The 22,820-nt window shown below is 41.3% G+C and overlaps 1 protein-coding gene across 13 annotated transcripts in view; it reads right to left on the reverse strand.

Moving 5' to 3' along the window:
* The window catches only part of ptprt (protein tyrosine phosphatase receptor type T), a 284,214-nt gene that overhangs the window by 60,643 nt on the left and 200,751 nt on the right, over positions 1-22,820 (reverse strand). For 8 of the 13 annotated variants that reach the window (XM_067505363.1, XM_067505361.1, XM_067505367.1 and 5 more), the window contains 4 exons: positions 16,625-16,654; positions 6,584-6,738; positions 1,905-1,985; positions 1,322-1,357 (listed from right to left, as the gene is read on the reverse strand). In XM_067505363.1, the coding sequence (XP_067361464.1) occupies positions 1,322-1,357; positions 1,905-1,985; positions 6,584-6,738; positions 16,625-16,654 (302 nt within the window). The remainder of the gene's footprint in view (positions 1-1,321; positions 1,358-1,904; positions 1,986-6,583; positions 6,739-16,624; positions 16,655-22,820) is intronic. The other 5 variants (XM_067505370.1, XM_067505368.1, XM_067505364.1 and 2 more) reach the window with 2 other exon arrangements.

Consider the following 22,820-nt stretch of genomic DNA (forward strand, 5'->3'; position numbering starts at 1 on the left):
CAGGTCAGCACATTTTTGCCATTGCACATATCAGTCGAGCTTTTTTTCCCCAGCTTCTTTGTGCTTTGATGTGCATCGGCAAATGGCACCGAAACCTGTGTCGGCAGTTGTGTTAAAAGGAGTAAATCAGCCTAAATATGTGAGGTTGCAACATTATTGGGAAAAACATAATCACTTTCTATTTGGCTCCATTCTTCTTCCTATTTGACCTATTTAACCCATTTTCTAGGATCAGTCTGTTTTCCTAGAGCTGATCAAAATAAAGCAGGCGTCTGTTTCTCGGGGGTCCAGGGCAATTAACATACGGGATCAGCAGGTATACAGAGCTTCAGGTGGTTAACACCTGACTTTTTGGAGAAAAGACGAAAAGAAGGAAAATTAAAGAATGAGATAATATTGGATAGAGAATTTTAAAAAAGCAATGAAAAGATGGGAATGGAGCAGTGGAGGAAACAAATGGGCCTGGTGGCATTAATATACATGAGAGTAGAAGTGGACAGAAATGATGAATAAATGAAGAAAACCGTCAATAAAAACAGAAACAGATACAGATTAATATATAATGTGAAGGTAGACATGATGACGGTGACAGGGGAAAGAAGAGGAGAGCAGCTGAGGATGGATGTGGCAGGAAGATGACGAGTCGTAGCAGCTGGTTGATAAGTTTTATCTCATAAAACAGAAACACTCTCGTAAATTGAGTCCAGTAGACAAATGTATACCTCTGTGTGTGTGTGTGTGTGTCAGAAACTGTGTGAAGTGCTCTACTCATGCAAAGGCTGACCATACGCACTCAAACACACAAACACACACGTCACATCACACTTTGGCAACGTCCAGAGCCAATCTTCTTGGCAAAGAACTGGTCAATCTGGCCAACAGAAGGGGAGAGAGGGAAGAAAAACAGAGAAAGAGACAGAAAGAAAGTCCTGGAAAATGGTTCTGACATTTCATTCTGCCTATTTGAAAACTGTGCGTAAGTGTGTGTGTGCTTAGGTCTTTCTGGACACATTGAATCCCTCGTTGTGAGGACATTTTGGTCAGTCCACACAACTTTAATAGACTGTATGACAGTTAAGATGTGACTACACATGAGACAATTCTTTGCACCGGAAGCTGTGTAACATTCCAACTTAAAATTCAAGTTTGCTTCACTTGTCTCTTACACACACACACACACACACACACACACACACACACACACACACGTAAGAAACGTTATTTAACTGTATGAGTTACTACCCACAGTGGCTTTTTTAAATGCATAAACACAAATTATTCATATAGATGATCTGGTATTGTCAAAGCAGGTGTTACTCACCTATAGATGCTGTGGCTGGAACTGGCTCCTTGGACACTGCACACAGATTTAACGTGATTCACAAAGGAAACAAAATTGGACCAATCAGAAACAGTTCTGGCTGCGACTGGTGTGTTTACATACTGGCTGCAGGGCCAGATGTCTAGTCTTTAAAAAACATCTTAGTCTGTCCATATGTGTCTATAGGTAAAGTGAAATATATATATATTTGGCTGAGAAGGACGAGCAGGAATTAGAGAGTTTGCTGTTTTTTTTTCCTGCTGGGCAGATAGCTAAGGGCTGTTTTCCTGTTCTGCAGGTCACAGCCTGAAAACTAACTCAAGTAACTATTGTATATTTTCTTTAAGTAGCAATATCTGTGAAATGTGACAAAGTAAGTATGTTAAAAAAAATAAAAAATGAAAAATCTGCAGAACTCTGCACAAAAGCACAGTTTCTACACCGTTTCATAGTTTGTCCAGTTGTAATTCAAGCTGAAGGCACCTTCATAGTTTCTACAGCTACTGAATCACTGACCAAAGCATTATGGGTGATCATGTGTGTGTGTGTGTGTGTGGGTGTTTGTGTGTGTGTGTGTGTGTACCTGAGTAGTAGGAATTCAGCAGCGATTTGCTTTGCAGCGTCTTACTTCCCTGTACAGAGAAGGAGCAGGGAGAGGGGGAGGCTGGTGTGGGAGGACAGGTAAAAGAGAGGAGGAGGAAACGAGACGAACAACAGGATGGACGGAGGTGGAGAAGGAGCAAGTACAGGTGAGGTCAAAATGAGATGTGGGGTGGGAAAGGAGGAGGTGAACGAACACAAAGATGTAAAGCAAGCAGATAAAGACAAATGGGGGAAAGGGACAGTGGTTGCGGCATGTGGGGAGAGAAGAAGGGGGAGGACAGGTCAGTGACTTCATTTCAAAACAACACACAGGGAAAAACAATTCCCGACATCAGAGCAGAAAGGACAGTCCAGCAACAATCACTTCAACCAGCTCTCTCGATGAGGATACACACTCATTGTTGGTGGATACGTACGACTGCTCGGGCCTGTATGAAGCCCGTTGTTACACCTGGAATAATGTAATGGAGGGAAACGGGGGGCCGCACATTTAATAAGGACACAACCCGTCACCTACAAAGCTGAAGGGTTCAATACCTCTGACTTACTGCTGGCTAGTAGGTACCTACTGGAACATACTTATGGGCGTGGTAACAACTGATACTCAGTAGTGGTGGGACAATGAGCTCATCTGTTTCCTTTCATGGCGAAACCGTCTTCTAAAAATGATGATCCTAGAAAACATCACGTCTCCGGGGAACATAATGACAATATGTTGACATGTAACGTAAATGGTGAGTTGCAAATATGTTGATACTGAACATATTCATAAAACGTTACCAGACAATGTGTATTTGTCCGCCAAAAAATCCGTACTTGTCATAATATGTGATCCTGCAGTAAGTTTTATGCAAATACAGCATTATTAAAGAGTTTTATAGGGTCAGAGGAAGATTGAGGGCTGGTGTAATACAGGAAAATGTAACAAAAATGTGTTTTATCGCTTTTAAACACATCCACATCCTTTCTCCAACCCTAATGTCAGTGGTTTCCTTCCTTGCACCTAACCAGGCGAAGGACTGCTGCCACCCTTCCCCAACCACCTCCTTGAAACTCGCCTTTCCTTATTAAAAGGAAAACAGTTTGCATCATTCACAGAATACCTCGCATTAAAACATAATGAATAACTTTTTATGTTTGCTACAAAAACATAATCAAGTTTGTGATGTGTGTGTGTAGCAATGAGAAAAGACACCGCGGCGCCTTGTGCATCTGTTTTCTTTTTCTAAGTTTAGCCAACTTTCCTGCTGTAGACTCAAAGCCATCACGGTGGATTATCACTGTAACTGTGGGAAGGAGGTCAACAGAACAAAAGAGGAAACGCAGATATTTCATTGATTATACATGTGGTGATTCACCATCAGGGTTTGCTGTCTTAAAGAGAGACTGATGGTTCCTACATTCCAACAGATACGCTTCATCCCATGGACTGCTAGAAGTCTATAAATAAATGAAATGTAGGGGGCACACACACACACACACACACACACTATCATAAAACCTATGGGGTTTGGTGTGAGACATATTGTGTGATAGCTGAGCCTGTTGAATAATCCACAGCAGATATCACAGGTAGCCTACACACAGAGAGATATAATACATGTGCCAGCTTAAAGTGTTTCTATACTGGAGGCTTTCCGCAGCCAATTAGGAGCTGGTATTTCTGTGTGTGCACCTGGAACAATTTTGTGGATGGTCCAAGCCGGTGGTCATTAGCTCCCTCTCTACTTATTATCATGATATGACCCCCCCTCCCTCTCTCTGCGCCTTTTTCTTTTGCTTTCTCCCCAATCGCATCTCCTCATCTCTTACTACTCTAATACAGGTATGTGTTAGAGTTGGGTTTTTTTTTTTTTACACAGTTAAAAAGCCTGTGCTGCTGTTATTTTGCTCTTTCAACCCATTGGGTCTCTGTGTCTAAGCAGGTGACCCAACCACTAACATTAAGGGACAATAAACCAATTAGGAAGACAGAAGGTGGTCTGAGACACATTTTAGCTGGGTGTAAAAGGTGTAAAGGGTAATTGGTCTGCAGTTATATAGCGCTTTTCTACCTATTGGCACTCAAAGCGCTTTACACTGCTTCTCATTCATCCATCCATTCGCACTCACCTTTTCTAAATGGTAAGTTCTCACCGGGAGCGACAAAACTGGGGTTCAGTATCTTGCCCAAGGACACTTCTACATGTTAAAAGGAGGAGCCGGGGATCAAACCAACAACTGTGGGATTAGTGGATGACCACTCTACCTCCCGCGCCACAGTTGCCCCGTGCAGCGGTGATGGTGTGTGTCACTAAGGGCCCCGTGAAAACACCCACTTGTGCAAAGATTTTCTCTGTTGCTCAATAAATGCAGCTCGACCGGCTCGGCAGTAACTCTAAAAACATAATCTACATTTTCTCCGGAAAAACGGTGCACTTTCCCTGTTTTCTACCAAATAAAATATAAAATTGAAAATAAATGGCAGTGTAAAGCCCTCTGATGTTTTCTGCTACAATATTCTAATTTCCCTACAGCAGATCACTTCTGTTTCCATCCTCTCCTCTCCATTATCCTCTTCTTTCTCGTCCTCTTCCTTCACCTCTCCCTTCTGTCACCTCTCCTAATACCCTCAAACACAACATATTTTCTCCTCTTCTGTGATAAAATCCCTCTCGTCTCATGCGTACCGGCACTGTATGCTAATGTGGCGCAGCAAAAGCTCAACTTTAATACAGTGAGCAGAGCACCTGCATACGAAGAGAAATCTGCTTTGACAGCACAATGTCCTGTGAAGACTCGGTCAGAATGCAATAACACAAAAAGGCTACTTTCCCTGTGAGGGTCCATCCACACAAATATTATTGGGTCCCCAACACTGCGTCAGCAATTTTTCCTCGGCCTCATTAGGACCGAACAGGAATCGTAACCTGCGTTTGTTTTTCAAATGCCCATGTGGATAAGAAGAAACACTAGGCCAGTTTGAAAAAGCTGACAAACACATGCCATATATCTAAAGTAGATTCCTTTGGTCATTTTCCGAATGAATCCTGTTTTTAAAAACACACATATAAACTAAATCCAACAAATAATTGCCTCTACTTGCATAAGGGTTTGGATCCAAACCCATCAGGTGTGACCCCACCCAGCCACCAAGGGCCACCGTGGTGCCGGTCCCGAGCCTGATATTAACCAACGTGTGGAATACATTCCGGTGTGGCGCGTTCTGGATTTTATCTTCATTTTTTCTGAGAATTTTGACTTTTCCCTCAGTATTCAGATTTTTATGTCAGGATTCAGAAAAAAAGTCAGAATTATGAATTTAAAGTCAGAACTTTCGCCCTCTTCTTTTTGTTTCGAAATGCAGTAGAACGTTATGGCAATTCAGAGCGTTTGAGGCAACGTAGAAAACATGTACTGGCTGATGTCTATGGCACAGACTAATAAACGAATCCAGGCTGCAGAATCACGGTCAATAAACAGCTGAGTTATATCACGTCAACTGGTCTTTTTTCTTCTTGGGTGGAAAGGTTTCACTACTCGTCCAAGCAGCTTCTTCAGTCTGAGGGAAAGTGGGCTAGGGGGACCTTAAACGGTATGGGAAAGGAGTATATGGAGCCATCCACCAAGGAGGCCACACCTAACATTAGAAAAGCCTACTCTGATGGACAGAGAGATTGTGTTGCCTTGGTACAGCCGCTGTCCACATGAAAAGTGGAAGAAAGGAAAATAACTTCTAGCAAACCAAGACAATAAACACAATAAATTAAGAAATTCTTCTTCTTGCTAAAAGGAAATGAGTCCAAAGGTTTAAATGCCACGAGTTTATCAAACGTTCAAGGTCAAAAAATAAAAGAACGCTTAAACAAATGGCCTGCCTATCTGATAACAAACAATGAGGAAAAGTCTTAAGTTCTACCATGGATTCAAGTCCAAATAAAAAGTACTTCCGATGTGAAAACATTATTGTATCTCAGAACTGCAGCGCGGACAGTTAGAGGAAGAGTGCAGGCAATTACGGCCAGCATTTGTTTGCTACTTAGTCCCTCTGCAGCACTCCTGGCTTTCAGCGGCCAAGCACTCCCAAAAGGCCAGGCTGACATTTTCAAGAGAAAAATGCCCTTCTGAGAGGCCCTGTCTAATTACCCCAGACATGCACACACACACACACACACACACACACACACACACACACACACACGAGAACACATAAAATCTTATAAATAGAGGAGAATATGCACTCATACAGTGGTCACACGTTTGGAGGAAGGTGACTTTCAGTCAAACCCGCAACGCAATAAACATACATGTAGCTGTAGGTGTACAGAATAGAGAAGATAAAAAATGATTAGAACAGCACTAAGTAAGACGGAGGCTAGTGAAGCAGCACAGCACATTGCTGATATTGATGAAAGAGGAACATATGGAGAGTTTTATTATAAAATACCATGTCCACTATTGGAATAAATGAATCTGACAAAAAAATGATTAATGGCAAAGAGAAAGAAAGTAAATGCATATTTTAAGTAGAGACAAGGACAAAAGAAACTTTCCAATGTCAAACAAACTTCTTTAGCAACCTCGTGTTTAAAGGTTTCTGCTCCCACACACATGCTTCACGTACATCTAGAGAGCTGGTGGACGTCCACATTAGTGACGGCTAATCGGATCTTGACTTACCGAAGCCATTGAGGTCCTGGTTGGAGGTGGAGAAGGGGTCGTCTTTGTGCAGGGTGCTGACTTTAGTGGTGCTTTTATCTGCTGTGGTGACTGGACCCATCTCTCTCTGCTGAGTGGAGCTGCTGGCAGTCTCCTTCTGCTTCTTCGCCAACTTCCTGTAGTGGTATTAACAAACAGGGATACAGGTGTAAGAGCAAACACACACACACACGGACACAGGTGGTATTTACACATGCAGACATGCAAGCGTGTTTAAATCCACGTGCAGCGACCAAAACACACTGACACATGTACATTTCAAAAGCAAAAATACTGTCGGGGGAATGGAATTAACCAGGAAAATGATGACTGAATTTGCGTTGCTTCAAGTTTAGCAGTCGCACTTGCGGTAGATTAAGAGAGTAATAGATCATTTATGAGGAGAAATGTGTCTGTGACCTTGTCATCGTTCATTGGAAAGGCTTAGTGGAATAGTTTCAGAGAAAAAGCAAAGACGGGTCAAACATTATGGAGATGAAATTCAAAAGCCAAGCCTTACTCTAGCATTTGACATAATAAAGGCCAACTCATTTAGTTTAAGTTATTATTTAGTTTTAGTTTCTAATGCTTTATCTGCGACATATGTCCTGCTACCCTGTCTACAGAACAAGGTCGGCCATATCTGAAGGTAAACACTATATCATTGTTCAGGCTGATGGACTTGTTGGTAAAACACTGTCTTAATGTCGATGCCTAGACGGTGGCTGTTTAGTGTGAAACTCGCTGCCCTTTTTGCACCATTGTAAGCAACAGTATCGACCATTATGACCCCCCAGGGGGTCAAATTGTAACCATCATCTACCCCCTTGCGCAACTCTGTCACCTGAAAATGATTTTCCTAAACAACTAAACTGCAAACGCGATTTTGTAGCAAATGCAATAAGTTAATTATTGTGTTATTATGTGTAATTATGCTTCAGTAATGAGAAAGGAGTTGCAAGGAGGTGGTTGGGCGAGGGCGGCAGCTGTGGACAGCGCAGGACTGTTAAGCCAAAGACACGAGATTGATTCCAGAGTTCTGTGTCTGATTTGGTTCTGGCAAGAAAACCACTGACTGATGTTAGGGTTAGAGAAAGATCGTGGATGCGTTTAAAAGTGATAAAACACATGTTGTGTGAAATAACTGTTAAATTTTCCTGTATTAAAATCGGCCCTCAATCTTCCTCTGACTCTAAAAAGCTGCTGTGACCTAAACACAACCGTAAAATACATTGTCTGCTAACATTTTAGTGATATGTTCAGTGTGGTTAAAATTACGTTACTTGGAAAAACTTAAACGAGTTTGTAATTTTTTTGTGTGGGTACATAATTCTTAGAAGACACGGTTGCCGTACAGGGGGACATTATTGATCTTACTGGTCATATGAAAGGGTAAAGCGGAGTGACGTGTACCGGGCTTAGGACATGGATCAACTGAGACACCAGACGACCCAAATGACAGCAAGTTGTTACGATCTGACCTTAACCGGCAGATTCTCCAGAGCTTGCAGAGGTAACAACATCAAGCAAATAGGCTTAAATTCCTGTCCTAAGTGTCCTAAGCTTTTTCCATTAAAAGTCAAAAATTGTCTGCCAACCTGGACATGGCGTACCAGAAGTGTGCCTCCTTGTAATGTGAGTGTGGCTCTGTTTAAACAGACGTCCTGTCTTGATCTGCTGCCTGCCTCATCCCTGTAGGTGGAGAACAGCTGACACATCATCTAGACTATTTAACCGTGTCAAAATCAGGGGCTGCATCCGAGGGTTGCCAGGCATTAAAGGGCGTTTTTGGACGTTACGGGAGAATCAAGCAAATACACTATTACTTGTAGTCCATCTGGTGTTGGATCACTTGACTTTGAGGGAAGAACAAGTTATGTCCAACCGTGATGATTTCTAAAAACCTTCTAAAAAAGCAACAACTTTTCTTATGCTGTCCTCAGAACACTGTATGACTTTTACAAGCCTTTATTGCCAAGATCAGACAAGATCAGACTGATGGGCACACCTGAGTCTATTTTTAGCCAAATGAATTGATCATCCTGAAGGTTCACATACCTTTGCCACACACAAATATGTAGTATTACAGTCGATCGTTTTGCTTAATGAACATGAACAACAGGCGCATGTTTTGTTTAATCTGATTTCCATCAACTAGTTTTAACAACTTGCATGAATCAAATACATCAAATGTTTTATGCATATATTCATATATTATTGCAGAAATAAAGAAAATGTAATGGGCTGACAAGTTTTCGAGAGCTACTTTGCTGTTATTCACGGCATATCACAGAATTATCAATTATCCCGAGTCATATGGGAAAGTACAAAATGAAAAAGGTGTTTTTTGGTACCACATGCTTGTCACTTGATTACTTTCAGATATAAAAGCTTCTCCTCTTGCGTTGTGAGTCAATAAGTGTCAATTAAGAAATAGTAGTCCGTGTGACCACAGCTTTGCTAAAACTCAAATGATCCAAGATCTGATTAACATTACTTCCAAAACTGTTACTCATAAAAATAAAGTAGAATAATAATAATACATTTCATACGTGACCTGTATTGTTCATTAAGGTTGACAGAAATCAATACAAAGGTATGAAAAGTATGATGTAACCTTGGACATTGTGCACTAAAGGCTTTGTGTTTGTGTGAGGACGGCAGTGAAATGCAGCCACCATGACGTTGGCTTTAAATAGCTCTAACTGAGGTTTTTTTGTTTTTGTTTTTTAATAACTGTAGTGTTTATTTCAACAATGTCTAATAACTGCAGGGGATGCTCGTGGGCAGCAACTATTCATCAGGAGCCATGTAAAATATTAAACACGAGATGTCGACGTACGGCACCGGAGTAAGTTTAAAGACAATTTCCTGCTGCAGTCCCAGACAAATAAAACTACCTGACACTCACTGTGCTGTACTTTCAACTGTAAAGAAGCGGGAATGAAAAGCCTCATATGCCGCACGTCAAGGCAAAACAAAGAAAAGAAAACCACAGCATGGTTATACATTCTAGCTCGTATCCGCAGGGCAAGTTTATAAGCAGCTGAGCTTTGCAAGGTAAAGCTGTGACCTGTGCATGTCTTCTTGAGTTTCACTTGAGGGTTACGATGACGGCTGATGCACTGACTTGCAGCTTGTGGTCCTTTGCTGTATTGCAGCCAGAATTGCTTTTAAACAGGAGCAGAATTAGTACTGGAATGTCAAGGCCAGTTCGTTTAGTTTTGCCATCCACTGCAATAAAAGAAAAAAAAATGTCCGCGATCCAACACACAAAGGTGCTTTGTCACAGTATATGGTGTTTATTTGTATCTTTTGGTTTTAAATCGAAATTTCTTCATTGTGCAGCAAATTCAAATCCTTAAGCTGTTATATGAGTTGATAGTAATGAAAAGCTTTGATTTCACTGTATGTGTTGATTTTTGCAGTCGGCACTTACACTTTATTCACTGATCCGGGCAGGATTTGGCTTTGCAAAAGTGTGCTGCAGAAAACTCTGCAAAGCGATGTGACAATCCTGCCCACCAGCTGTCACAAGCAAATCGACCCAACAACCAAGTTTCTCACAGCGTGTACAAGCTGTGTTTGTTCACATCCGTCCCTGCTGTGCAATGCAAACGAGCAGATATTATCTCTAATAAGTGTATCAATTACACACCGTCTTTAACAGTGAATCTCTCCGCAGTTGAGTCATCATTAAAAATCACCTCACGCTTCTTGTTCTGGAGTCAACAGAAAACCACCTCCGGAATCCACCGACACATTCTTCAGCTAACTTAAAGTGTCTGACATCTAGTCACGAATGGCATGTAGTGGGCTGTTTGTGCATGTGTGTGCGCGCACAAGCACTCGCTACAATGCAGGTCTGTTGTATGTGTCTACTTATTTCTGTAAGCCATCACTTGACCTCCTTGAAGGCTGCGGTATTACTGCATGTGCTGGACGCTCAGTGTTTTCTCCCGTGTGTGAGTGTGGCGGCTGCTGCAAACTGGCCAGTGAGTGGGTATGTTTCTCAGTCACCTATCACGAATCCGCCTGTTTACTGCACCATCCTGCCCAGTCGCTCCGAAAGGCCAATTAGAATTGTACAAACAGTCATTTCCCGTAGAGCTTTTTTCATGCCTTCCCTACAATGACTGATCAGGTTTCTCTCAACAAGACTAAAACCTCCCATGAACAGTCGAGTCATTACTGTAATCGAGAAAAGGAAAATGAATGCACTGAGAGGATAAAGTTGTTAAATGTTTCTTTGTAATACTGCGGAAAGACAGGTGGTTAAACGTTAGGAATATTGCGTGAGTTCTCGGTAACATGACTCGTGATGCTCAAGATTATATGAGCACACACACACACACACACACACACAACTAGACAAACTACAGAAAGAAATATATATATATATATATATATATATATATATATATATATATATATATATATATATATATATATATATTTATATTTGGATTTTCAAACAACTAAATAAATAGCAAGATCTACAGTAAATATACAGTAGACAGTCATCACCCTGTAAGACACATTTAAAATCAAACATGTGTGGTGCTGTGTGGCGTTGAGTTTTTCACTGAGCCTATTGTGCGGTTGTATTTGTAAAAGCCCTTTAAGGCCTCAGATACTACGCATGTGCAAATGCAGCATGGCGCCCTGCATGGATTTGGGAAGCTGTAGGTCACCTATTCAGAAATGACTGCTGCACTTTTTGAGGATGCTAAACTGTGGTTCGCCAGCGGGGCAGTTTTAAACTATCTCAGCACTAATATTGGAAATTTAAGGGGAAAATATATTGTATTCGTCGACAGTTAGCGTCAGATAATGACGCGACACATTGCAACTCTTTTTACATCCTTTGGCGACCCTATTGACCCCACAGGTACCCTTTGTCGTTCCTATTGGATGCTCCAGGAGCACCCCTAATATCTAATATTGATGCTACAGGTATAGTCTGCTGTCCCTATTGGACGGCCAGAAAAACAACTACAGGGTAAGATTACATTAAGAGACAACATGGGTTAGAGTTGGGCAAAAAGTTCATGGCAAGGTTAAGTTAGAAGACGTGTTACGTCTCACACTAGAGTTGAACCTTGGTCCCCTGTGGAAAAAAAAATCCTGTGTGTTGTTTTATCCATTCAGCATCTCCTTATGAAACGTCTCCTTGTGTCACGTCTTTAGGTGTCAATTACTGAAGCACTGGGGTTTCCATTGAACTGCACTGAAAGCATATGCAGAGGCTTCTTTCATCATCACAGTCCTGACAACGTGTGTGTGAGAGACTGAGAAAGATATATAAAGACATAAAATAAAGCAGTATCATTGAATATTTGTCTGCGCCTCTGAGTGGGTTCAGGATCTGATGATAAGCTGTACTTGTATTTAAAGGTACTTAAGGAATTCAGCCAGGAGACAGAGAAGTGAAAAAAAAAAAAAAAACGCAGAGAGATTATAAAGGCAGAGATGGAGCAGAGGGTGAAAAGTGAACAAGAGAAAATAGGGAAACAATTGAAACGGTTCAAGGATAAACAGAAATGAGGAGGAAACTCAACCAGGTGAACAACAGGGGAAAGACAGTTGAAGGTGCTACATGAGGAAAGAAAAGTGCGAGACAGAAAAGCACGAATGGCAAAGTTTCGCCCATGATCATTTCCTTCCATCAACCCCAGATTCAACCTTGCTCTACTCCACACCAATTTACAGGCGACGGGGCCTCGAAACTTCCTGTGTGATTGGAGCTTAGAGTGGCCTATTCCTGGCTATCTGACTGCACTTGGACAGAAAGTGGGAGACGAGGAGGAGGAGGAGGAGGAGGTGGTGAGCAAAGGAAGAAAGCAAAGTGAGGAGATGGAGAAAGAATGAAGTCCAAGGACAATGCACAGAAAAGGGGTGAGGCGAGACTGACCAGAGAAAAGGGAGTAAAAGGTGGGAAACTGGGAAGGAGAAGAAGGAGACGACACAGAGTCGGTGCCGGGAAGCAGCAATAAAGTACAAGCAGCAAAAGCAACAGGGAGAAACATTGATTTGAGAGAAAAGAAAGGTCCTCTCCTTCACTTCCATCCTCCTCCTCTACATCTCTACCCATCACACATTAATTTTGTTAATGGACTCGTTTAAGTGACAAATTCTGTGCATATTGTAAGTGGCAATAAGCACGACATAATCTTTCTTTAATGAATAGCAAGGCGGCAGTTCATTAAGCACTAAGGTTACCCCTGACAGGTGCCGACTACGGCGAGAATCATGGACCAACTCTGTGCCCTCGGCAACATTAACAGCAAGCCGAGTGATACGTCCACAGTGTCCTGAGAGCTTAAACCTTGATGAGCGTAAGAGGGGGCACTTTTACAGAGCCTGGGAGACTGGCAGTAGGAGGAGAAGGGAATAAAGTGCAGCAAAGTGGGGCTACGTTTGGTGAAATCAAGCAAAAAAGTGCTTTTTAATTGTTGCCCGTTTGATAAATTAGACGTCATGAGAATCTGAAGGGTTTATTTTACAAAGGCTGGGTTTCCCTTTAGTGAAACCGATTACTGAACTTCATTAGTCTGTATTTCTGATATATGGAGGGTGAATTTTTGTGTTTCAACTCAAGTTTATCATTAGGTCTTTGTAAAAAGCACCAACAATTGTTTGCAATGGAAACGAGCTAGTTTAACCGTCACTCACTAGGCGACGGCATTTGATGAAGCCATCGTTCGATATCTCCTAGAAACTAGTTTACTCTTTAAGCTTAAATGCAAATTGATTACAATTTATAGATTAACTTTAATATTAAAGATATGTTAACATAACATATTTTAATCTGCCAAATGGAGCTTTGTCTCACTACAACATTATTAAACTTGTACATGTTTGGCTTTATAGAGAAAAATATAGGACCCACCTTTCACATATTGCACTTACTTGTTTTAAAACAAGAGCTCAATCTTTCTCTAATGCTAAGAAGCTAAACTACACATGGGACTGTAGCTTCAAAACTGTCTCCTAAAAATTACGTTCCTATACAACAAATGCATTGATACCGAACATATCAAGAAAATCTTACCAGACAAAGTGTTTTCGTTCGCCAAATTGTCTGATCTTGGAGCAAAATATCTGGGTTCAGTGTCTGCCGTCATATGCGATCCTGCATTACAACGTCCAATTTGTGTGACTACAGTGTTATTAAAGCATTTTATGGTTGTGCTTAGGCGGCTGGTTAGGGTCAGAGGAAGATCGACGGCTTGCGTAATACAGGAAAATATAACGTATCGTCGTTTAACACAAAACAAGTCGCTTTTAAACACATTCACTGTCTTTTCTCTAGCCCCTTAGAAATTGCGTTTGCAGTTTAGATGCGTGGGAACGTATTTTTTTAAGAAAACAGGTTTGGTAGCATACGAGTCCTGCACTTTATACTCCTGCAAAACCTCTCGCAACCTAATTGTGTTAGTGAATGTAGTAAATAATGAATTTACAAATCGGAACATAACCATTCACTGATTATATTCCCTAAAAAACTGAAATTGCAAATTAAGTTTAGTTGCACAGGAAGCCATTTGGGCCACGCTATTAAATAAGCAGTAACGATTATGTCCATACTTATGGTTTAATAGACCACCTACTACCTACTGGTGGACTGGTAAATTTATTACTATAGATACTTGAGGTACTTTAATGTCATGTAGTGGCTGTAGTAAATATGACGGACCAAAAAGTGGTAGTTGTTGGTGTCATTTTCTCATGGGGGGGTTCGGGGTGGATAGATGGGTGACAAACCGCGCGATTTTTAAAGCCGATACACCACTGCATTTCCTGTTTTAGATCTGGAATCCATGTTGAAACACTAGTCAATGTTGTTGTCTTAATTCTTCTGACGTTTAGTATTTCTAAAGCCCCCAAGGACGTACTGTCGAACAAATATGCACCTCTGACAGAATCAATCACCCAGCAACAATTTCTAAGCTACCAGCATTGTTCTTTTACTGGAAAGTGATGCAGGCTTAGGGAGTTGCATTTATTTTAGTAGAAGGCCGGCGTGTCAACGGGGGCAACCTTAAGGCATCCAATCAAACAAGGGCAACGACATTTGTTTCGCTTGTCGAGGGATTGACAGAACCTCTTGCATTATGGCAAGAACTGCCTCAGCCAGCCGGATGGCAGCTGGATAGCTCAAATATCCTCGAGCCATCCCCAGCCGGGCGCTGCAGTCAGACAGGCAGTCAGTCACTTCAGGATGACAGCGGTAGCTCCAGAGGAGGCTGCGGGCGAAGCCCAAACAAACTTTCATCTGCGTATCACAGGGTTTAGAAGTAGACCCAGCAAGGGAAGGAGAGATTGGCGGGATACAGGAGAGAGGTAGAGGTAGAGAGAGAGAGAGAGAGAGAGCATAGACACACTGACTCTGCAGGACTGTAGGAATCTTCTAAATCCCTCTCTCATCTTGCAGTAAACATCCTTGGGCTAAAGATGTGTGTGTATGTATATATGCGAGTTCATGTCTCTGTGCACATGTGCAGCTGCTACTCTGTGATGTCACTGGTGACTGCGTACGTGCTTTGTTTTTCGATGGCAGCTTACAGGAAACAACGTAATAACACACATATGGGAACGAGGAGTAGGATATATCAACAGATTCATAATGACAATCAGATAATATATAATAAAATATAACTTTATAAAATTATTAAAAACATTTGCCATAGATACACTTGGGAAATCAGCTTCATGTTGGAGTAAAAAGTTATTTATCAGGTTGTATGAGGGACTTGTTTCAAATAAGTCGAATAACTTTATAATGCATATAGGTTAGACGGTGTGTATAGAGTATATCTGCATCCCTAAGCACATTGGTAGCACGTTTAGCACAGGCATGTACATTCAGGATCAAATATGAAACTAAAAGTGATGTTGTTGCCATTTAATTAAGTCTGTTCCTCAGTTTAAAGAAGCAATTTCTGGCAGGGTCAAAGAACCTCAGGGTGGCTGCTTTTCTCGAAGCATTGGCATGTGATGACTGTTCCACTCAGTTAGGTCTGTGCTGCGGATTTGGAGGAAATTTTCAGATGCTTTGAAGACAGCTGGAGAAGCAGGTTTTTTTTTTTTTTCCCTGAAATTCTCTGTAGGGATTTGCAGGTGAGCTTGGGGCAAAGTGTTTTAACAGGTATGGTTGTGTGTGTGTGTGTGTGTGTGTACTTGTGCTATAACAGCTCTTCATTAGAACTGCTTAACACGCAGCCACTCGGCGGAGAAGATAACAGTGAATTATAGCGACCATTTTGGGGGACACATGCTAAACGGGCAAAGCCAAATAAACACAATTCACTTTTAAACTAAGGCTGCACTTAAAGCAGCTCACAGGGAAGAGGTTCATGTCTGATAACACACAGTGAGACTGTTACATCCCAAGTTTCAAAAACTTGCACAGGGAGTTTAAAGGAACAATGTGCTTTCCTAAAATCTTTAACCAGCAGCTGCTCCTCTGCCATTAATGGTGCGGGCAGATGTGTGCGGGATGGTAATGACAGTTCGAAAGGCTGACATAGGGGTTTTTGGGACTAAACGGCTCAGATCTAGAGAACAACACTCTATCAAGGGCTTTTCTGTTTCTGAAACTCTGAAGTGATGTAAGCCGTCTGACAGTCGATATGCATTTAAGCATTTCTCTACTGAATCCCTGTGTTGGGGAAGTTACTTGTCAAAAATGACATATTATATATTACTGTTCCTTAAAAGTAATAGGTTAATTTAAGAGCATCAGGCTGGGATGGTGTAGCCTCCCCGAATAAATCCCAGCCCATGCACCAGGTGATGGAGACACTCAGCGCTAGTCTCTGAGACATGTCTCCAGCATCCCAGACTTTCTACTTGTCTGGTGATGACAGAGGATTTTATTTGTACTTTTATATGGAACAGGTCAAACAGAATGCAGCAAAACAAGACAGCATTTTAACCCAAAAAATCCAAAAGACAGTCAAAAGAAACAAACAATGGGCTGAGAAAGGAATTAGTCCCGATGTGAAATCTTCTACTTACAGGTAATAAGAGTAGGAATAAGCATGTCTTCTGAAGCATGGTGAGGTGAGGCCGATGATGACAACAGAGCAAAACCCAGAAGAAGGACAAACACATTGGATTAGTTCATGGCTTAAATGAAAACGTATCGTTTTTGACTGGTTGACATTCTAAACTGATAGGTTACACCTTTTCCCTGCCACTGTTTCGTCTTCTCGGCCTCTACAACCTGTCCATCTAACAGCTACGCACAGAGCAGGCTGTCTATCACCTTTGTCTCTCTGGATGTCTTTTATAAAAAAGCGTTTACGAAGGCTGAGCGGTTGCCTCTGAAGCAGACAGTTTTGACAGTACGTCTGTCCAGCTGTCTGGCCGCCAGCCGACTTTTTCCCTGTTGCCTCCCAGGCCATTATGAGCGTCTATATTTAGTCCACTTTATCTAAGCAAAGAGATGCTTATGAGACGATATTTAGCCGATTTCTTCCACTGCTCCTCAGCTGTGAAGTTGTCGTAGTGAATCAAACAAACTCTCTCTTCCCTCGTCCCAAAGTTCCACTTTCTTTCGTAACTGTGAGGTGATGAAAACATAGACCAGCCCTGACTTTCTTGCTCCCGGGTGGTGCTTGAGTAAAAAAGTGAGAACAATTATGACAAATCATTAAAACACGGTGGAAGGACATTAATAGAGAGTGTAATCCTCCCACAACATCCATGGTGCAGCATGCAGAGCAGTTTTCCCGTCCCCAGTAACGTTGTTTGGGTCTCCAGCCAGTTAAACCACAGAAATGACATTTATATTTCAACCCGTTTCAAATGTGGAGCCGCTTCAGGATATTACTGCCTGACTTTTGGAAACACCATTACTCCATTTCCCATCACAGCGTGTTGCCCATCTAACAGGAGCCATGGTCTATATTCTCATCACACCGCAGATGACCTACACGACAGTCTCCCTTTAACCTATAAGTTAATGGTTTAAGTCAAAAACAAATTAAAATAGTGAAAAAAAAAAAAAAAGTGGTGCACAACTGCTTCCCCCCATCACCATCCAGCTGGTGAAGAGACAGACCAGAGATGAGGAATGACAGAAATGACAAGATGGAAGTTGAGTAGGGAAACAAACTAAAGCAGAGATGATGCTTTGGTTTTATGTTGAATTTATTTGGAAGTGATGGATCACAGAAAATGCAGAGTGTTATCATTGTTATGTAGATTTATTTTTTTGTATCTGAGTATTTAGGTTTGCTCTGAAGCCACTGTCCTCTTTTCCCCCTCTGTCCTTCACTTATCTCATTCATCCTCACGCATGCAGTGGTGTCTGCGTATCTATGTGTGCAGTACCGGACTCCCCCCCCCCTGCCTTATCTCGAATGGCGCGTTGGCAACTTTTCCCCCTGGCAGGTACTCGTCATCTGGTCAGAGGCCAGAGATTGGAATCTCATTCAATCTAAGGGCGTACGACACAACTCACACTGCACCGGAGTTCCAATGCAACGGAGCAAGTCCGGCAGGACTAATAACGATCGATATTTCGGTTCCTTTTTACATAAGAGCAAACCTCACATGAGCCACTACTGCAGACTGCATCCATCCATCCATCAGAAGAGACAAAAGGTGGAAACCAGGGGGAGTAAAAGACAAAGAGCTAAAGGAGAAAGAAAGAGAAGGCTGACACAAGTGTATTCTTAAGACTCTCCCACTGCTGTGTCATTTCAGTAGCCTTTACACATACACTACACACAACTCACAGATCATTCACACATCTTTGGACGGACCTACACACACACACCCATAACCAACTTTAAGGCCGCTGCTGACATTGTCCTCGTGATATTCATAAAGTGTAGAACATTGAGAGTCCAGCTGTAAAAGCCACAGACGTTAAAGCTGCTCATTAATATTAATATAGCGTAGGAAAAAAAAACAAACAAAAAAAAACTCTCCACCAGGTTGTGCACGGTGAGAGAGTGACGAACTGGAAAAATGTTAACATTAAAAGCTTCTGGAAATACATCGCAACTTGGCAGTCGGTTAAAAACACGCCAATTTATCCTAAAATACATTATTTCCCGTTTACAGTGTGCATAAGAGTTGGCACCAAAACGCTTTGAAAGTCTTTGCCTTTTGTTTTCTGGTTAAAAAGACATCACCCGGCTGCAGTGGCGTCAGAAACAGAATGCAAACCAAAATCTAAACCATGAAGAAAACACTGCAGACTTGTGTAGTTTTTTGGCCAGTTACTGTTTCAGCTGTAACTGCATCGTGCACATGCAGGTGTATTTACATGACAACAACATGCAGGTGCTACCTTTAATATAGTAAACACTCATCAATAAAGCGCATATCGTTTTGTGAGTTGAACCCGAGTCTGCAGTGGATAAGTCATGTGTCATCTGGTACCATACAACACCTCCGACCTCCCTACTTCTTGTCTTCTTATCTCACATCCTGGATTTACGAGTCAATCACTGAAGGGCCACGGTTTCCAATTGACTACACTGAAAGCTCCAGGCGTCAACCACCGACGCAAACGGGTGCCTTAATTCAGCTTTATTTCAATTCAACTTTATTTATATAGCGCCAATTTACAACAAAGTCGTTAAGCGTCAGCATTTATTGCACAAGGGGCTTTTTGACACCGAAGGGGCTTTTTACTACAATAATTTAATCACGTTCACTGTGCTCATGTGTTCATGTGACTTTTGAGACCACTCGTCTACACAAGTGACAAGTCGTTTGAGCTACTTTGCATTCACCCTTTTTTCAGTTCAATGAATTTCATTATTTGAAAGAGAATTTAATTTTGTAATGTTTCATCAAAAAAAAATGCAAAAAAAAAATCAAACATGATTCAAAAATTTAAAAAAAACTTCCATTAAGGGGGTTTAACTGTATTTATAAGCACTGCAAATCATGCAAACTGAAATATTTGTATTTACTGTTCTTATAACATTTAACTAGCATGTGATGCTCCCTTACTGACCACAATGTGCCACATTGCCTGTCAAGTCATTGCCTGATTGTCACTAGTGACTCTTGTAGCCATGGGAACCATCACATATTCTTGGAAAACCTTGTTGGTCATGGGTTTGTGCCAGGGTCCACAGGTTGATTAAAACTAAAAACAAAATAAAACCACCACATTCATATAATAGCTGGATGGCATTTATGTTCCACTTAGACCTGCTCATAATCACACTGCTCTACTCAGATATGATGGCTGGAGCTTCATCTTGGCTCTGTGTGAATGGTTTCTGCTGCAAACACACAACTATTTTCCCCCTGATAGTTGATCATGGGCTTATATGTATGAATACTTTCAGCTGAAGAACAACCACAACCACACGCACACATACACACCATTTCAACGTGGACGTGATGCATGGCTGATTATAGGTGTCCATATTTTAACAATACGAAGTCTTTCCCTTTCTCTAAAGGCAAAGTCGGATGAAAAATATCTCACCTACTGCACAAACTCACAAACATGCATTCGTACAGACTATTATCAACACACTGGCGAACACCCACAGACCAGCGTGGGCACTACAGTCACATATGTACAGAGAAACATGAACATAAGGTCATTTACGGACACATTAAACATGCATGCTGTCAGTGTGGCATATCAGCACCTCATTACAGTGTGTTCAAATATTCCCAATGTGCACATTAGCAAGACACACCCAGGTGTCAAACCTGTGTTTAAAATCTGGAACTGTTTGAAGGTAAAACTAGCTCATAGTGGGGAAATTAGGGGTTAAAATTGAAGAATACAACACAGTTGGAGTGACAGTTTTTTTTTTTTTTTTTTATATTATCCAGTTAATTAACGCCGTGTTGCAAAATGGATGTCAACGTGCCATATGGACACGGACGTGCTGGACCAATCAGCAACAAACACAGACACACACTCACAGTGAATGCAAAAGGAACTTCAATATGAATCTATAAATACATGTCAAAACAAATGAGTTCTCAGTGGCAGGAAGATTTTGCATCTATTAAAGTCTTATTAAATCTCCATTGTCGCTTTGCTAACTCCGTAGTGCAGGTGATTTTCTGAACAATAACTGACCTGATTTAGCTGCTTTCGAATCGTTTTGACAGCCAGACTGTGCAAGAAACATATTACTGTCTCGACTCTTTTCCACTTCACTGATGTTATGTTGCTGAAATCTGTATCGTGACGTAAAAATTATTTAACAGCAGCGTGTGTTTTGTTTTGCTAAGTGAACGCAAAAGGACCTTTTACCGTAAAAGAATCAAAATTATGACGTCGGTCTTGTTTATGGTGCATTTAGATGGATATTTGTAGATGTGTCATCACTCCTAATGCTACAAATGCTACAATGTTCCATTTATTGGTCTACTGTCTATCTGCTTTTCCTCACATGAAAAATGGCTGGGTTTAAACAAAACGCGCCATCTTCTAGGATGTAAATTCCTGGCAAAAATAAGAGTTAGAATGTTGATCTCGTTTCATGTCCGTCTTTAGTTGTCAAACATAACCCACAGCAAAAATAAAGGCTTATCCCCTAAGTTCATGGTCGCCACGGCAGATCATTGGTCCCCATGTGGATTTGGAGCTTCATTTTTTTTTTTTTTTTTCACGGATGGCCTCCCTGATGCAACCCTCCCCACTGGGGATGGGGATCTATAAAATCACATTAAATGTAAATATTGGCCAGTCACCCCCACGAGCCCCCCCTTAGTTCCTGCCCCTGATCAAAAATGTATCTTATTTTCGCATAGTTCATTATTTAATCACTTGTCAAATTTGCACAAAGGAGGTCAAGTCTCTCTCTCTCTGTGTGTGTGTGTGTGTGTGTGTGTGTGTGTGTGTGTGTGTTAACACTGCCACCAGATTGTGTGCAGAGAAGTAAAAGTCCGGCATCTGTCAGCATTTAGACACTCACAACTATATTGTGTGTGTCCACGTACACTATAGCTCCTAATTGGAAGACTGAAAGTCTGAGTCCTCTGCAAGTGTGTTTACACACACACACACACACACACACACACACACACACACACACACACACACACACGTCCTTTAGACCATTTGGCCTAGTGAGGCGGCATGTGCAGTGGATCCAGCCGGAGTCTATTCCCTGTGCTGACATCAGTTACTAATCGCCTCAATTCTCTTGTCATGGACTGAGCCCTGAGGGTGCAGTGTGTAGTCTGTGTGTCCTTTTTCAGTTCATCATTTATTTTATGACTCTTTAGCCTGGGTGCAGGGGGGCACTTTGAGATCTCTGAAAAACTTTGGGTTGAGGCATTTCTGCTGTCCACTGTGACCGGGATGTAAATCCAACCTCCTTCCTCTCCTCAAACAATTAACTTGGGCACAAAATCACTCAGAACTTAAATTCATTTGAGGGGAACAACCGTCCTCTAACTTTAATTGCTCTTAAAAATACTAGAAACCGGTGTCAACTGTATATTGTCAAACAAAAATTAGGTAAAGCAACTTAAGACAAATGCACTGTAAAACATGATATAAACAGTTTATGAAACCAAATGAGCTGTAACCTAAACACAACCACAAAAACTGCAGGATGTCGTATTACGGCAGAAAACACACCCCGATTTTCGTGGACAAAAATCCGTTGTCTGGTGAGAATTTATTGATATGTTGAGTGTCAACATATTTGGAACTTATTACGTTACGTGTCAACATGTTCACAGGAAACGTAATGTGGTTAAAATTACGTTCCTCGAAAAGACATTCCATTCGCAGTTCTGTTGTTTAGGAACGTGACAGGGTTGCAAAAGAAGAACCGAGTCTAAACTGCGATAAACAAAGAGCAAGTAACGCGACTAAACATTTGAGTCAACTTCAAATCTTGAGTTGACTAAACCTGTTATCTGAAGTTCAGTGAGCTTCAAAAGATAGTTTTATAAACTCATAAAACGGCGTTAAAACAACATGTTTTTAAAGTTTTTAAAGCTTTTTTCAAGAATATTGGGAAAGTGGGTATTAAATGTTGTAATTTAGATGCATATACAATAACATTTACATCCCTTGTTAACAATAGACAGTGTTTGTCCAACAAATACCTGATGCTTATAGCTTTCTGGCATTTTTCATCAATTATGAAAAGGGGAATGCTTTAATTTATTTAAATGTTTAGACGTTAGAATGTGTTTAGGACCCTGGACACTTTTGAAATTAAATCATTGCCTAAAACTCACATTACTACCTTCCAAG

This window comes from Channa argus, chromosome 5 (assembly GCF_033026475.1).
Source record: "Channa argus isolate prfri chromosome 5, Channa argus male v1.0, whole genome shotgun sequence".
In the NCBI taxonomy this organism is placed as follows: Eukaryota; Metazoa; Chordata; class Actinopteri; order Anabantiformes; family Channidae; genus Channa; species Channa argus.